Source organism: Beta vulgaris, chromosome 5 (assembly GCF_026745355.1).
Source record: "Beta vulgaris subsp. vulgaris cultivar EL10 chromosome 5, EL10.2, whole genome shotgun sequence".
In the NCBI taxonomy this organism is placed as follows: domain Eukaryota; kingdom Viridiplantae; phylum Streptophyta; class Magnoliopsida; order Caryophyllales; family Amaranthaceae; genus Beta; species Beta vulgaris.
In genome coordinates, this window is record NC_079206.1 from 47,225,237 (window position 1) to 47,243,251 (window position 18,015).

The 18,015-nt window shown below is 33.8% G+C and overlaps 2 protein-coding genes across 2 annotated transcripts; one reads left to right on the forward strand and one right to left on the reverse strand.

Annotated features, from left to right (window-relative positions):
• The first annotated feature begins 5,492 nt into the window (after positions 1-5,492).
• Positions 5,493-6,300, forward strand: LOC104908027 (hypothetical protein). The gene has a single exon (XM_010697079.4). It carries the CDS (start codon positions 5,728-5,730, stop codon positions 5,935-5,937), a length of 210 nt encoding a protein of 69 aa, XP_010695381.1. The 5' UTR covers positions 5,493-5,727; the 3' UTR covers positions 5,938-6,300.
• A 5,870-nt stretch (positions 6,301-12,170) lies between these two features.
• LOC104908028 (hypothetical protein) lies at positions 12,171-13,402 on the reverse strand. The gene has a single exon (XM_010697080.4). The coding sequence runs from the start codon at positions 12,971-12,973 to the stop codon at positions 12,458-12,460; it is 516 nt and encodes a 171-aa protein (XP_010695382.1). The 5' UTR covers positions 12,974-13,402; the 3' UTR covers positions 12,171-12,457.
• Between the last annotated feature and the right edge of the window lie 4,613 nt (positions 13,403-18,015).

Here is an 18,015-nt window from a genome sequence, read left to right on the forward strand (position 1 = left end):
TAAAATAAGAGCTTTTGGAAAGATTTGTGCATAAGGGTCATATTCAAACGATCATAACTTTCATAACACAAGGTATTTTTCAGTGATTCAAAATGGAGATGAAATTTTAGCTCGATAGCTTTCTAACAAGTGGTCATATGACTCTTTGAAGTCAGGCGCGTCTTCTGGCACGCCCGAACTGTTCCCAGACCGCCCGGGACGTGAAACCCACCCGAGTCACTGACCAGCCCGCCCGAACGCTAACTTGCTGGAAGTTTCCGCCAGTTTGGTTGAAAAAAGGCCCTCGCCCAGTGGATATTCATGGGCCTGATTAGCCCGCCCCGCCTAAGCCTTAACCTAGATCGTCCGGGCTCCTTTGGTCTGCCCATCCATGCCATAAGGAGCTCGCCTGGGCTGCTGTTATTCGTGAGCTTTGTCGGTCCGTTTTTTATTTAAAACATCGTAATTGGGGGAGTATAAATACCCCCTTTTAGCCCATTTTAAGAAAAATAAGTTTTATTTTATCCATCACTCTTAGTTTTAGATAGTTTTAGGGAGGATTAGCCTAGCTTAGTTTAGGGGAAAAGTGAGAAAATTTAAAGAAAGATTGAAGTTTTGGAGATTCAAGGGTGGCAACTAGGATTTAAAGATTCAACAATTTATCAATGATCATTTCTTACTCTCTCTCTCTCACTTCTTTTATTGCTTTATTTTAATTATTTTTATTGTTTAATCTCCATGTTTAATAGTTAATCTAGATTAAACTTTTCATCTTTTCCTAGTTTCTTTTTGTGTTTTCACTAGATTTTGTTTTGTTTTTGCTTTAAAGTCTTGATTTTTGGTTTTTGCTAACTTTTGAATTGGTGATTTATTGCTAGTTTTTCCATATTTAGGATGTTTAGTAGTATAATGGGGAGTGAGTAGTTTATTAACTAGGATTGGGGAGTAGCCCAATCATTGTTAGCATCCTATTTTCATGAGTAGAGTTTATTGGGTTGGTTATGATTGGGATTTGTGCCATTTCAATCATTGATGTTGATTGGTGACTTAGTTGATGTGAGCTCCATCCCCTTTTGATCATTTGTTGTCTATTTAATGGTTTACTTTTATGTGGTTGACCTCAATGAATGATTGATTAGTTGATTTACATCACTTGTTGATTGTTATTAACTTGGGTTTGATTTCATTCCCTAACTTGGCCTAGTTGGGTGATAACACCTCGAAATATAGGTTTTGTTGCCATAATTAGGATTCTAAATTCCCTAACAACGATTTTAGAGGTGTTTAGGATTGTTTATTCTGATCCCTTTGCATATCCCCAATACATGTCAACCCCCTTATCTCGACTTGGTTGTTGGATGTGAACTATGATTGTGGTGTTTTCCCATTCCTAGTGTTTTTTCCTAATTTGATTTCAATAATTTATATCCTTAGTTTAACCAAAACTTGACAAATTTTTCGACCTACCTTATTGTTAAATTAACACATATTGGTGCTCCTTAGTCCTTATGGAAGAATGACCGTTGCTTGTCACTTTACATAGTTTAGTGGTCTAGTTAGGTTTTGTTTGACTTTAAGAGATTAGTAACGACCTAGTTTTTCGCATGTCAAGCACCAGAATTTCGGTGGTTAGAATTTTGGGTGGTGGTACTGAGTTAGACTCACAGAATTAGGGTCGAGTTTAGGGAAGGGAGGAGGAGGTGGAATGGTGGATCTGATTTTGAGGGGGATGAGATATAAAATTATATAATTTTTTTAGGAAGGGAAATGAAAAATTATGTTTCAAAGCACTTTTTTAATTATTTAATTGGAGTTTACAGAAAAAGTAGCAGAAGTTTGATTTGAGTACCCAAAGTGAAACATTTGAAAGTTGAGTATCCAAACTGAAACTTTTGGCAAAGTTTAGTACCCAATTATGTACTTAACTACTATTTGGACTTTATTGGAACTTATTGGACCTGATTAGAACTTATTACACCTGATTGCAACTTAGTGGACCTAATTTGAACTTATTGATCTGATTGGACTTGATTAAAACTGATCGAACTAAATTGAACTGAACTGATTCGAACTTAAATGATTGCATCTAAAACTTAATTTTTTAAGGTGAAGAGAAGCACCGTAATATATCATATATTCTTGCTTTGATTTCATAAAGCATTGGTAGGAATCAAAGTTGATAATATTAGACATAATCAGCTTACAATAATATATATATAATAAAATAATAGACAATAATACGATTATAATATCATATAATCATAATGGTAACTTTAGTTCAAAATTTAATTTTAATTTTTTGATCATTAACTATTTGGTTCTTATTAGACCTCTGATTGAAACTTATTGGACCTTATTACATCTGATTGGAACTTATTAAACCTGATTGGAACTTATTGGACGTGATTGAAATTCATTGACCTAATTAGACCTGATTAAAACTTTTCTGAACTGAATTGAACTGATTGGACCTGAAATTTTTAAGATGAAAAGGACGCACCCATATTTATGCCCACTTCACAGTTCACACCTACATGAAACAAAATTTCAACTTAGCTTAATTCTTAAAAAGTCACATATAAAACATTCATTTACATCTTTTAAAACATTGAAATCTCTATGAAATACTTATATGAATTTATATGAATTGATAAATTTCAAAGAAGGAAATTGTTCTACTCCCCCATATTTGCTTATTTTTAAACATACAGACTTTGTACTTGGATGTTATTCACATATGTCACTTTGAATATCATCTATCATTTATACATTATAAGCAAAAACATATTCATATAAGATCTTGTTATATTTGTTTCGAAATATATTTTCCAAAGTTTTACCATTTTACAATTATAACTTTTTTGTATCGAAAGATGTTGATTGTCAAAATTTTGTAATAACAAGTGTGAAAGTCAAATTATACAATCTTGAAAAAAAGAAATATAGTAGTTTACCAAATAGATAATCTTTGCATTTAAAGAAAGAGAGTGATAGTATGAAATTATGTACCAATAACTTAAATACGTATATTTCTTTTGAAACAAATCAAATTATAAATTTGTTACATTTAATTCGAAATACACTTAAAAACATGTGTTGGTAAGAGAAAGAACTTGTCTACCTAATGGGTTTTCAGCCATTAGAGCATGTCCACTCATGTCCCGAAAAAACATATCATCCCTCTCTCTCATCAATTTTCACTCTCATCTTACAAAAGTTTGTCATGGATTATGATCCATTTTAACAAATACACTCCACTCATGACCCAAAAAGAAAGAACATCATCCTTCTCTATCTCACCTCTTACTATACTCCATCCCATTTCGCTCTCCTACATCAATACATATTTATAACTTTTGATATTTATAATATCATACAAGATTATTATATATAAATCATTTTATATATTAACGATCCTAAATAAATTCATTTAAAGGTAATTAATTTTGATTAAAAAACTTCTTCAATAATAAAAACTTTCAAAAATAAGTATTCCTATGCATACGATATAGAGAGAAAATAATTAATTTCGAAATCAAAATATAATAAAATTGATGTCTATTTATAGATTTCAAAAAAAATTGGACTGTTGGTGAAATTTTTTTTTTTTTTTTTTAATTTGTATTTTTTAAGTTATTCATATTACAAAACTTGAATTATAAAAAATATCATTTATGACGCAGTGCCACATGTCCACAAATGGTTGGCCTAGGTAATAAGATGACCAACCATGGTTTGGGTCATAGGATGACCAACCATGGTTTGGGTCATAGGATGACCAACCATAGATTGAGTCATATCATGACCCAAATACAAACATCAAAAAACCATGGATGCAATCCCATGTTTTTTGAGCAAGGTTCATGACTCAAATTGATGCCCAAAAAAACTACGAGCGAATATGCTCTTAGGGTGGGTTCTATTCAACTTATTGGCCCTGAACTTATTGGACCTTATCTGAACTGAACTTATTGAACCTGAACTGAACTTATTGGAACTTATTAAACCTGATTGGACCTGATTCAACTTATTGGACCTGATTGAACCTGATTGGAACTTATTGGACCTTATTGAACTTATTGACCTTATTGAAACTTATTAGACCTTATTGGCCCTGATTGAAACTTATTAGACCTTATTGGACCTGATTGAAACTTATTAGACCTTATTGGACCTGATTGAAACTTATTTGACCTTATTAGACAAAAACATTGACCATGAATAACATAAATATTACCACTAACGTAAATACTACCCTCAAAATTTTTTATGGAGTAATAATTATTATAATTCGTCCTTTAAAAATAATGATTATTAATTATCTCTTATGATAATTAATTTAACAAAAAATTTACTATATATATATTTGCCTATACATAACTTTCACCACTAATATATCTAATAGACTTGTTTTGATTTTACTCCATCCGTCCCAAAATATAGTCTTGTTATCTCTAGTTATTTAAAGACGAATTGCAAAATATTGTAATTATAATTATTATTCTTATTGTTAACCTTAATTATTTGACCATGATTATAATATTATCTAATAGCAATATGAATAATCAAATAATAGACAATAATACAAATAATAAACTAACATTGTGGTACTTTAATAAAAAATTCTAATAATAACATAATCAGCTAATAGTAATATGAATAATAAAATAATAGACATAATACAAATAAATGATAAAATAATAGACATAATACAAATAAATAATAAAATAATAGACACTAATAATACAAGTTAATAATACTATATAATCATTATGGTACTTTAATTAAAATTCTAATAATACATAATCAGCTAATAGTGATATGAAATCATGAATAATAAATAATGGACAATAATACAAATGTTTATTAAACATTGACTATTTGGACGGTTGGACCTTATTAGACCTGATTGGAACTTATTGGACCTTATTAGACCTGATTGGAACTTATTACACCTGATTGGAACTTATTGCATCTGATTGGAACTTATTGGACCTTATTAGACCTTATTGGAACTTATTGCCCTTATTAGACCTTATTGCAACTTATCTGAACTTATCTGAACTTATTAGACCTGAAACTTAATTTTTTAAGTTGAACAGAACGCACCCAAAATACTCTTTACACTTCATTTTCTATCTGTCCCAAAATACTTTTTACACTTCTATTTTGGAATATGACCCACTATTATTTTAATCATTCTACCTTTTAACTATTGGCCCACAGTCTCTCTCATCCAAATTAAATAATAACACTCTTATTACCTACCAACTCTAACCATGACCCACATTCTCTCTTCTTAAAATAAAATAATATTACTTTTACTAACTACTAACTCCTATCACATCTATTTTTCAATAAAATAACAATTGATAATCAAATAATAAATTATCATCTAAAACTACGTGCATTTATAAGTATCAAGAGTATTTTGGGACGGAGAAAATAGATATATCAATCTCTGTATTCCTTAACATTCAAAACCACAAAAGATAATCATGGCCTTACACGTGTTCCAAAAAATGCCCCTTCGTCACCTCCCACTTCGGTTCTCTACATCACAATTCATTTGAATTGTCACTCCAACTCCCAAGTGTATTGCGATTTCCGTGCACACATTCAACTTCAAAAAACCCCCTCTAGGCCTCTACCTCTTAAATCATCCACTTTACTTAAAATTACATCCAAACCACAAAACCCAAAAAACTACTTAAAAGAGAGCCCAATACATAACAAAAAAACCAAAAAATGGCAGATTGGGGGCCGGTGGTAATAGCGGTTGTGCTTTTCGTGCTGTTAACACCAGGACTGCTGTTTCAAATACCTGGTCGCGGCCGCATCATTGAGTTCGGTAGTATGCAGACGAGCGGCGCCTCGATACTTGTGCACACCATCATTTACTTTGGTCTCATCACTATCTTCCTTATTGCTATTGGTGTTCACATCTACGCTGGTTAGCTTTAGCCTAGCCTACCACACGTCTTTTATAGTCTTATGTCTTTCACACTTTGTAATATTAGTATTACTAGTATTGTTGTAGTATCATTATGACGATTCATGTTAGCGGATCCTGAATCATTTTGTTTTTGTTGTTCTCGTTGTTTGTAGTGTGTTTGATTTTCTGTAAAGTGGAAGAAATTGGATGATGGGTGTTTTTCTGTTATTGATATTTTGGTGTAGGGTAACTTGGAATCTGGAAAGATGTAAGTGGAAGTATGATTCTGGATCTGGAAAGGTTGCTTTTGCTTTTGCTTTTGCTTTTGCTTTTTATTGTGGGTTAATCTTTTTCTTTTTTATTTAATATTGGTAATATTGCTATCATACTACTGTTGACTGTTGTTATTGGATTCAGGGGATTGTATGAGCGGTTTGTATACTCATACTGTAGAGAAATAGTGGGTTTGATCAATTCAACCACTTTCCCAAGGATTTGATTAGTTATGATTTTTGATCTAATTATTTTGAGAAAGTGAAAACATTAAAAATGATGCTGGTGGTGAAAATTGAAAATAGCCAGAATTTTATGCTGTAGAACTGTAGAAGTATTCAATAGGTTTTTTTTTTTCTCAGGAAAAGTATTTAATAGGTTTCTAACTCAGCAAGGACTGTCATTAGGTTATAATGGAAATCAATCCAAAAGGAGTTTTACCCAAATCTAACATTTTTCAACACAGGCCATTAGGTTCTCGTTCATCTCCTAGATCTATCCAACTAAAAGTACGTTTCAAGATAGTTTGATTATAATTTTTAGAATTTTTTTCATGAATAATGTCAAGGGATTATTAATTTTTACTATGCATTGAACTTGATTAATTTCATGGATACTGTCTACATAGGATAATATGTGAGAATTTTGGTTTTTTTTTTTTAATAAAATTGTGGCTTAAAATAGCAGTTAATACCAATAATGTTACATCAAAGTAGACCGCTACTTCAAATATCGGTTATATATATTGTGTCCCTAAAACAAGTTATAAGATACGAAAGCGGTTCATTACTAAATCGAAACCCCCTCTAGGCCTAAATCGACCCTAAATCGAAACAATGCAAGAGAAAAAAGAAAAAGCGTGCCATGAAAGCTCTATGTGTCCCGTGCATAAGGCTTGCGCGACACGTAGGCCTTGTGCACGGGACGCACAAAGCTTTTGTGGCATGCTTTTAATTTGTTTCTCTTAGTGGCAATTTACAGAATAAATCGCTACATCAAGTAGCGGTTTGCACTTTACTTTGCAAACCGATACACCAAGTGGTGAAATAGTTGGTACTTGCATTTGGTTGACATTGAAAAAGGGAGTAGACTCTAGAAATATAGAAAATTCATTTTTGTTTTTTTTGGACAGGATTTGTGAAGTTATTTATATTCTCCCTCGTTTTATTTTGATGTTTCTAGTTTGACTTTGTTTATAAAATAAATTCCAAGTAGAAACATAAAAAAAGAACGTATGGAGTATAGGAAAAACAAAATTTTGAAAAAGTTCCTATTTTTTACGAAATGGGAGTGTAGTTTTCACTTAGCTATCCCGAAGTTAACACTTTCTTTGGAAAGTCTTAATTTCTCTAAAAGCATGGCCACATGTTACAAAAAATATGTTTTCCCTCTTCATCAACTTTATCTCTTATTTTACAAAAGTTGATTATGCCTTATGATTCATTTTGACAAATGCAACCCATTCATTATGTAGAAAAAAAGAACATCATTTTTCTCAAATTTTTAACTATACCCCACCATATTTTCTCTCTTACACATCAATATATTATTTATACCTGTTGATATTTATAATATTATATGGTTATTATATATAACTAAAATTAAATGATTACTTTATCACAATGCTTAATATATAAAATTCAACAATTAATAAAAATTTCTTTTGGAAATTGAGTAATTAATAATGATTACCAAAAACTAATAATAATTAAACTATATAAAATACAAAAATTGATAAGTACTAACCCCGTTTGTAAATAAGTGCAACATTTTGCATTTGAGCAAATGTCATAATGACTGAAACATAGTTCAAAATGGAAAGTTTATTTACTTTTATATACAAAATTGCCATTACTTAATTCCCCAAATAATACAATTAATTAAAATCCACCAACCTAAACAACCTTAATTAATCAACACACCCAACCCTCCCTCTCATCTCAACCACCTCTCTTCTCAACTCAACCCACCATCCCGACACAACCAGCAGCACCACAAACCCGACATACCACCAGCCCCACACCACTCGTTTAATTAAGACCATGCACCACCTGCTCCTCCTCTCTTTCTCCCGCATCCTCCATCACACTTTTCTCCATCTCCAGGAATTGTAGATCTATCATTCGATTTAAAAAAGGTTAGGATTTAGGGCAGGTAGTGGTGGTGTTGGTGAAACAATGACGGTGGTATTGGTGAAACAAGGCTTATGGTTTCGAAGGTTGTTGGTAATTCTTGTTGGTGGTTGGGCTGGGGAAGGAGGGTGTGTATTGGTTTCCTGGGTGGTGGGTGGGGGAGCGAAATGCGGTGGTTTCAAGTGGGCATGTGTAGGGGTGGGGATTTGGGTTTTGGTGGTTGGGTTAGGGAAGCAGATCCATGTGTTGGTGGTTGGTTTGGGGGGGTAGGGGAGGGAAAAATGGGGTGGACGGTGGTGGTGGAGGGGGAAATTTTTTTTTGGTAGGCAGGGGTGGGGAGGGGGAGGGAGGTTTTCCGGTGGGTAGAGGTGGGGGAGGGGAAAGAGGTTTCCAGTGGTGGTGGCGGTGGTTGGTGGTAGTGTTGTTGTGGTGGATGGCAGGTGGAAGGTGTTAGTTATAAAGTTGTTGGGTAATTAGTTTAGGTATTTTACTTAACTAGTTGTTGGCTGGCGCGCGATACGCAATGTCCCCCAAGATTGCAAAAATTAATCAGTGAAATGCTTGACTAATTATCTTGCACACATGTTTATTGAGATAAAGTCGATACAATTTGATGGAGTACTAATTATTGGACGACCCTGCAAGTTAGAGTAATTGATTGTCTATAACTAAATGTAAGGATTAGCCTAATTGATTTAAACAAAACAAAGCATGTGAATTTGGTAATTAGATATAATCACATTCATGCATATAGTCCTTGTTAGTGCAAGCTATTTGTGTGGTACATAATACGCCAAGCGTTTGTGCATGCTAAGAAATGTCCTTGATTCAGTAGCTCATTGTTATATCTATTACAGGAACACGAGCATGCCTATTAGCAAAAGTGATTAGGCCATATTAGATGATTAACTATAGGGACTACATTGTTAAAATGTAGCATTAGACTATATGACAAAACAATAAGCATGCACAAAACAAAATGGGAACCTTGAGGATACTATTCAATATCCCTCACCTTTGCCAAGTTTTTAAGACGAGAAAATTAGAATGAAATTTATAGTACTATTATATTACTATTACTTTATCATTTAATTAAACTATCAACATATTGTTAGTGATCATTGGTAATCAGATGCCATTTTTTTTTTCGTTCAATATGATATCATTCTATTTGATTCTTAATTAAATTATCAAAGTTATCAATGACAGATGATAATCAAATATCAAGTAATTTTCTGTAGGATTATTTTGTTACTTGTGTTTTCTAGTGACCAAGTATTGTTAGTGACTAATATAAATTGCACACTTAATCAACAAAATTTTGTACTCCTTGTACTTAATAGGCTTTATATCCACCTTTCCAATACATATATTATACTTGCTAACGGGGTATGCAGTTGGAAAAATAAATTTTGTTTTAACATCAAGAAAACTTGCTGAAACCAAAAGTCCAAAACTAAACTAAAACCTAAAAGAAGGAATGCGAGCAGTCTTGGTGTATGTGGCGACTTTATGAGTTATGAATCCCATATCTAGCTACCTTGGTAATTCGAAGCCACAATAGCGACTTACCTATGGCAAGGATGTCTTGGATGGTCCACTGGATGGAGAAGTTTGAAGCTTTGGTGTTGCTTGAATCACAGACGAGGGTTTCTGAGTCGGCGTAGAGATCGAGTTGTCAATATCCTTATTCCTAGGCCCAACAAAGAGCATGGAGGCAAGCCTGTTCCCGACCATGAGGGGGCCAGGAATGAGCTATTAACATTTTCAAATACAAATTTCAATTACTCACATGTCGAATTCCGATAAGAGACTAAGGAGATATGGGGTAAACAAGATGGGTGTGCAGAAATGGACGAAAATGTGAGAAGAGAGAAGGACTCTTCCTCTTTCTCTCTAAGGCTGGCGTGAAGGGAGGTTTTTTTTAGTGCAGCAAAATAATGGGATTGTTCATATCATTAAGCAAAAGTTTAATTGCATTAAGATGGATTAATGGGAGGATGGCTCTTCACCTTTTGGTGGTTACAAAGAGGGATAGAAGATGCTAATACTATGCTTAATACTCCTCTAAATTTTGGACAACATAAAAAGGAAATGGGCTTGCAAAAAATTTGTTACGTTGGTCGACCCATATTATATACAACGCTTAAAATCTAAAATCACACGCTACCTAAATTTATAGAATTACTAACTAGATGATAAAATAAATACACAAATTATATGATAAAATAACTAATGAAATTACTAACTAAATATATATACACTTTAAATTAATAATCACAACAACATAATACAATATAAATAATTATACACTTTCAAAATATTTTTTAAAAATAAATTATTTTATTTTAACAAAAAATATCATTTTAATGTAAACAACGCCAAAAATAAAGAGTGAAAATTACGCGGTGTTATAATTGTACCCTCCCCAGCCAAGTATGGACTTCTATATCCCTGTCTCCAAATTTAAATCTTGGAAATATTTCAGCTTGGCTAAATATTAATCTTAAGGCAAATATTCTCGTCCAAGGGGTACCTTGGAATAATATATTCCCATGGGTGTGTTTCGAACTGTGGAAAGCTCGAAACTCGGTGGTGTTTGAGAACAAAGTGCCCACCACTCCCATGTGGATCATTCAAAGAGCCATGAACCAAACTTAGGAGTTTGCCCAATTTCCCCCCCTCAACCAGCGAATTACCGTTGCGCCTACTTCCCCGCATCATGCTCCTACTCTTCCAGATTCATTCTTCATGATCCATACTGATACATCCTTTACCGATATTTACTCACCTGTAGGCTTGGAGTTTTCATTAGGAATAACATTGGATAGTGGACTAAGGGCTTTTGTAGGAAATCTTATGCAGCAAATACCCTCTTTGATGAGCTGCTTAGTACTCCCTCCGTCTTTTTTTATTTGCTACATTTTGCCATTTAGGGGTGTTTCAATTTATTTGCTACATTTGCAAATATTTCCACATATAGTACATAGGTCCCACACTTTATTTACAAATTTGCCATCACTCCCTTCTTGATTTTGTAAATGTTTCCATATAATATATAGGTCCCACAATTTACCTATTTGCTTTTTTGTTAATTCCATTTATGTCAATGGTCCCAACTCCCTCCTTGGTCTTTGTGAAAAAGTGCTTGTAGCAAATAAAAAAAGACGGAGGGAGTATTCAATAAGGGTTGCAACTTACTATAAATGAAAATATTCTTGACTGGGTTTGTTATTCGGATAGTTTGCACACAACTCAACTATTCAAAGAGGACCCCAAAGATCTTACCTTGTGTATCAATGTTATTATTCAATGCAGGGAGCTATGCAATGAGTTCAACAACCTTAGGATCATCCATGTGTCAAGGGTGAAGAATCAACTTGCGGACAAGTTTACCAAGGAGGCAAGAAGACTAGATGATTTTATAAATGTAACTAGGATATTCCCTTTCCCTCCTAATTTTTGCATGAATGTGTACATCTCGGATTGTATAATAAGATTCAGGTGTTGTGAACGATAGGTTACATGCTAGAATCCCCTTTCATTCTTTGTACTTTGTAGTGCCTTCATAGTTCATATGGATAAAAAACGTTATAAAGCTGGCATATATCATAGAGAATGATTGTTCATGGACAACTTAGAATGTTCATATGAGTGCGAAGCTATTTTCTCTTCATCGACAATAAAGGGGTCAAAAGCAAGTTTCCTATACAAAGTCCAAAATTTGTAAGTATCAGGCAAGGACCAGTGAAAACCTAAATGGCTAAGTGCACCCCGAGTTTTCCAAAGCTTCCTCTAGCATTATGTTTATACAATATAAATTTACAACAGCGTTAGGGGAGGACGGAAGGGGAGATCAAGCCAAACTTTTTATATACAACAACAATAATAACAACAATAAAGTCTTAGTACCAAAATGATTTGAGATCGGCTAACATGAACCGCCATAACAATTGTTTCTACACTATTTGATAAAATTTTATGTACCTATGGTGCCGAATATTTTTACAATTCATAGCAAGGATCATACTCGAAATCCTTAACCGCATCATTTACATGGCTTCCAAAATTCTCTTTGCATGATTGATTTTGCCAAGCTGCGGATGCATAAGATACAAATCTCACCCAATTTCTTTGATCATGATGCCATCGACAACTTCAATGGCATTTCGCTCTCATGAGAAGCCTTAGATGATAATGAGCCTCCATAGGATGCATCATTGGCCTGGTTGTTACCATGTTGCTCGCCTAAAACCTTTACCTCTCCGAAATGAACTTGCCTTGAGCCTTCTCCCTGTGAAGAATCATTAATTGTGGCGTCATTTGTGTTACCTTCCTCTAAGTCACCACCATCATCAACAACTTCAGCATTGCTACCATCACCATTACGCATGCTATCGGTAGGAAGCATGCTCTTCCCCCAACAAACCATCCTAAAACCAAGGGATCGAGAGAGAATTCGATAAAGTACTGTGAGAACCCAAAAGAACCAAGGTAGACAAACTAGAGAAATGCCAATGGTGGGATACCAAGATGTGGTAGGAGTTTCAGGTTGGGTGATCATGTAGAGCACCAAGAAGGTGCCTCCAGAAAGGATGCATGTGAAAAGGAATATTGCAATGACCCATACGTAGCATCTTGGGGTGAGATTCATTGCTGATGATATTGGTGGATTTTATAACTTCTTAAGAAGAATAGGCTATGGAATAGAGAGACAGGTTTCATTACTCTCAACATGTGGAATATAAATTTTGGTCTTTGTTTGATTTTAGGCCCATTTTCTTCATCCTTGATGCATGATTGAAAATGGGCAAGAAACAAAACACAAAACTTCTATCAATAAATTTATATGCTGAAAGGAGAATTTAGGTGCTCAAAGGAGAATTGTTGATAGAGATTGAAATATGGTAAAATGGTTGTGTTTCAATAAGTTCTCTCTCTCTCAATGAAGATGTTAGGCGTCAAGATAGGTCCCCTTCTTTCCTAAAGCAAGAAAGCCAAAAAAGGTGAGAGAGAAACAAATTGTTTTAGGCTCTTGCTTCAACGGATGAGATTGTTAATGCTCTCTCCCCCTCTCTCTTTCTCTCTGTCTCTCTCTTGGAATCATAACTAGTTATAAGGCCCGTACATTTCCATTAAGGTGATTTTTTTCTTTTCTATTTAAATCAGAATATAGATACATGCAATTATCAATTGCTATTTTGTTTAATCATACTATATGCCAAGTAACTATATTTAAGCAAATATTTATGAACTCTTTTCTATGTTCAACTTATTAAATTGTATTGTAAAAAAAACTTATTAAATTGTGGTATTAGTTTTACAAATGGTCATTATACGTGTTTGTTTTTCTTTTTGTAATTAAATCTAACTTATTTATTGTTTGAAAGTTAGAACAATACTACTTTAATTTTGAATTATGTTTTATTCATTAGATTCCGGAACTTAAAATAAAATAAAATCTCATCATCAAAATAATCCTAATGTCGTGCAATAATCATATAATGTCTGAGAATTTTTTCCATGAATAATGTTAAAAAAAACTATTAATTACTCTATGCGTAAAAGTCCAAATTAATTCTATGGATACCGTACACGTACGACATCACGAGAGAAATTTTTTTGTACTTAAGTAAAACCGCTACTCTAAGTAGCAGTTTACTTATATAAGCCGCTACTCCGAACAACGGTTAACTGAAAAATAAACCACTACTCTGACTAGCGGTCAAAATTAATGAACCACTACTAAGAGTAGCCGTTTAATTTTTCCCAAGACAACAAACTTGCCTTATATAAACTGCTACTCAGAGTAGCAGCTCATTAATATTGACCGCTAGTCAAAGCAACAGTTTAATTATCTCAAATACCCAAATTTATTATAGGCTCCAATTTCGCATTTCACCTCTTTCAATCTCTCGATTTCGTTTTCTCCCCTTCTCTCTCTTGTGGTTCAGCTGACCATCCGCCTCCCGACTCCTGCCGCAGTCCGACACCTTCCACCACCGCTGCCGACTCCAGCCACCGCCCACACATCAGCCACCCCTCTCAATATCTTGGTTAGTTAAGTTTTCTTTGGTTAGTTTTCGACTCCTCTTAATTTCTTTGCTTTCTATAACATAAATACATAATGAGCATGATTTGAAAGTAAAGACTAGGTTTATGTATGATGTATGAAGAAATTAGTGAAATCATAGCCTTACTTCTCACACTATTTTTTTTGATGAGTATGATGTATGATGTATTACCAATCAATTGGCTAGGGTAGTTTCTACAGTTCAAATTAATTATTAGTTATAGCATTATATATGATCATTGAGTCAATGTTGTCATACATTGAATCTATACTAATATATTAAAAGGCGTTCCTAAGAACGTATATGTGCCATGTGTCACCCTCTCTCATCCTGTCATCCAATAACATTATATCCACGTCTTTCTCATATAGTAAAAAAAAGAAGAAGAATTGTTTACGTAAAGATTCGAAGCCATAACCTCAAGTATGAAAGTAAGAAATCCAACCATTACTCCACCATACCATTATCGATTTTGTAATCAAAATTAATGATGACATATGAATGGAAAACGTTTAAAATACATATAATGAATAAGATGACTTTTTTAAATGAGTATGAGAATACTTATTTAACTACTAATAAATTGTAGCAAAGAGAAATTCCGGGGCATCGCCCGGGCCTAATTACTAGTTTAATCTTAAAAAGGTGAAGTCATAGTCTTACTTCTCACATTGTTTGTTTCTAAATTTTATGAGAATTCTTCTAAGTTCAGTGTCTCGGCTAAGAATTAAGAGATTGGTCCCATTGTATAGCTTATAAGGAAACACAACGAACCCGTAGCATATAATTTAAGCTGCATATGCGATTAGTGTGAATAATGACATTGATATTGTTTTAATGTGTAGAATAAGAATAACTTGAACATTGTATTTTTTGTATGTGGAATATGGAACAACCTAAATATTCTTTATACATTTATTGGAATGGTGAACTATCTCAAAATGACGTTAATATTGTATATTGGGGTGGAAGGAAAAAAATTAATCATCAATTCTGGTATGAGGTTTCAAGAGGTTTTGAATAGGCTGTATGATGTAGTTGGTTGTGATCGTGTGTATCTGAAATTATTAATGATATATCCGATATATGCTGGTGAAATATGTGCCATTTGCACTATAGGGTGACGAGTTACTAAGTGATATGTGGCTTTAAGTGACCCAAACGTCATCTATGGCAATAGAGGTGTACATTGAGCAAGTTCCTAAGGAGATAAATCTCCAAAATAATGTGGGTTATGATCCTACGATGGACTTTAGGGATCGGATGGAAGTATGGCATTAGCTCCTAGTATGCGATTTGAATCATTTACTAGCATGTTATCAAATCCAAATTATGTCAATGAGCACATGAATGAGTGCAGTTGTAACACCCTGTAATTTTCACTCGTTATTTTCGGCGTTGCTTAAATTAAAATGATATTTTCTGTTAAAATAAAATAATTTATTATTAAAAACTATTTTGAAAGTAGTGTTGTTGCTGTTGTTGTTTGTTGTGATAAGAGGCTTTTACTGTGTCGTTAAGGCACCAAAAACCGCTTTCCAAACAATATTTATAAGTCCTAACAAGTAATTACTAAGAAAATAGTAAGGGTAAGTCAAGGGTCGATCCACAGGAAAAATGAGATTAGTTAAAGTCTATCAAGTCCAGACTATCTAATTGAATGGTATTTGGGGGTTTGAAATGGTTTGGTAACAATTATGACTAGCTAAAAACTATAACTAGCAAATAACAAGAGTTTAAGTATCAAATAGGAAGACACTAGAGTTAAGGTTACTAGTATGAATAAGAACGGACAATGATTGTTGATGCGATTGTGAAGCAATGGAGACGATCATGCAAGGTTTAGTTTCCCTCTAAAATACTCGAGTCCTCTCTCGAAAGGTCCTCAAGAGTAATCACTTAATCAGCCAACTAAATCCTCTCTTGAATGGTCTTTAGTTAATTGATTAAGAGATTCAATCAATTCGGAAAACCCCTAATAAAGGATCCCCTTAATTTCTACCCAATATCTTGGCATAGAAATTAAGTTGATTCTTGGGGATGATAAAAGAGTTCAAAATTCGATTTAAGAATATTTGAGTTCAAAATTCCAAAGTATAAATGTAATCAATATCTATCCTAAGGTTTCAAAACACCAAGATCAATTTATAACTTTCTTTAGAACACCACAATCTCATCAACAAAATATTTAAAATCCCAATTCATACTTTCACCCTAACCCTAGATTTGAAACTACTCACTAATCATAGATTTTAAGCAATTAAACATAAAATCTATGACTAATCTAAGGCTAAACATGATTTAAAGATAATTTAACTAATAGAAATCACAATTATAAGAATATGAGAGAATGAAGATCTAAAATAAACTAAAAGCAAGAACAAACACTAAGAGAATGAAATAAAAATTGAAACTTCGAATTAAATTCAATAAATAGTACCTTCGATGTTAATGGAATCACAAACTATGATTAATGATCTCAATTCTCAATCAAAACTCAAGTGTTTTATGTCTAGTATAAAACCCTAAAAAATACTCTCTAAAAACTACAATAATAGCATAAGTTCCAACTCAAAACAAAACTATCGTTTTTAATGAAGTCTCGATTTTTTTCTTTCCGGAAACGAAGGGTGCGGGCGCACCAAAAACAGGTGCAGGCGCACCAAGCAGAGGTGCGGGCGCACCAAAATCAGGTGCGGGCGCACCTCACCCTTCTGCCTCAAACTTGGACAGTTCAACTTAAAACGAGCATAACTTCTTCATTTTATATCCAAATCAAGCTTATGTCCAGTCGTTGGAAAGATATCGAAACGAGCTTTCACGTCCAACTAGAATTACCTTCATCCAATTTGTGGTTTGAAAGTTATGTCCATTTGAAGTTCTCTGTTCAAGATTCTATTATGCGATGTGCTCCTTTGTGCGAGCGGACATGGGGAATGGTGGAAGCGCACCATTTCTCAATGTGTACTTTGTTTTCATTGCTACCTTTTCCAACTTTACAAATCATAGCCATCTTGGTAGTTTCACTTATATCAAGAACACGGCAAAACAAGGTGAAAGCAAATGTACTATAAATTCGGTCAAAAATGACTAAAAATCTAGCAAAATGTCACTATGATCAAGTATGATCAAGTGAATGAAATAGAAGGGGAAAGGGAGAAGAAAGAGGGAAGAAAGGGGAGAAAGAGGACCAAAATGAGGTAAAAGGAGTCCATAAAGTACGTTTGAAAACGCACTTATCAAACTCCCCCAAGCTTAGCATTTTACTTGTCCTCTAGGTAACCAAGAATGAGAAAGAACAAAGAGAATAGGAGAAAATGATGAAAAAGAAAAAAAAACATGCATACAAAGATGCAAGCTACAAATATGACATGCAAGCTAAATGAGTTCATAACAAGATTTAGAAGACCAACCAAACACAAGAGGGAAGATGATTAGGAAGCACAAGAGTGACTCAAGAGATCCAATCCACCGATCAACCGAGTCTCCTTGAAAAAAAAGCTTTCTAAAAGTGATTTCTCACCCCTCTCCACTTCCAAGTCCCGAGCTTGGCTCCTCCCTAGGGATGCTCAACCATAATAGCTCGCCTCTACCATATTTTGATGACCCTCATCATGACTTG

Bases quoted from the DNA above. Each gene is read 5' to 3' on its own strand.
- LOC104908027 (XM_010697079.4), top strand. From the start codon at position 5,728: ATGGCAGATTGGGGGCCGGTGGTAATAGCGGTTGTGCTTTTCGTGCTG.
- LOC104908028 (XM_010697080.4), bottom strand. From the start codon at position 12,973: ATGAATCTCACCCCAAGATGCTACGTATGGGTCATTGCAATATTCCTT.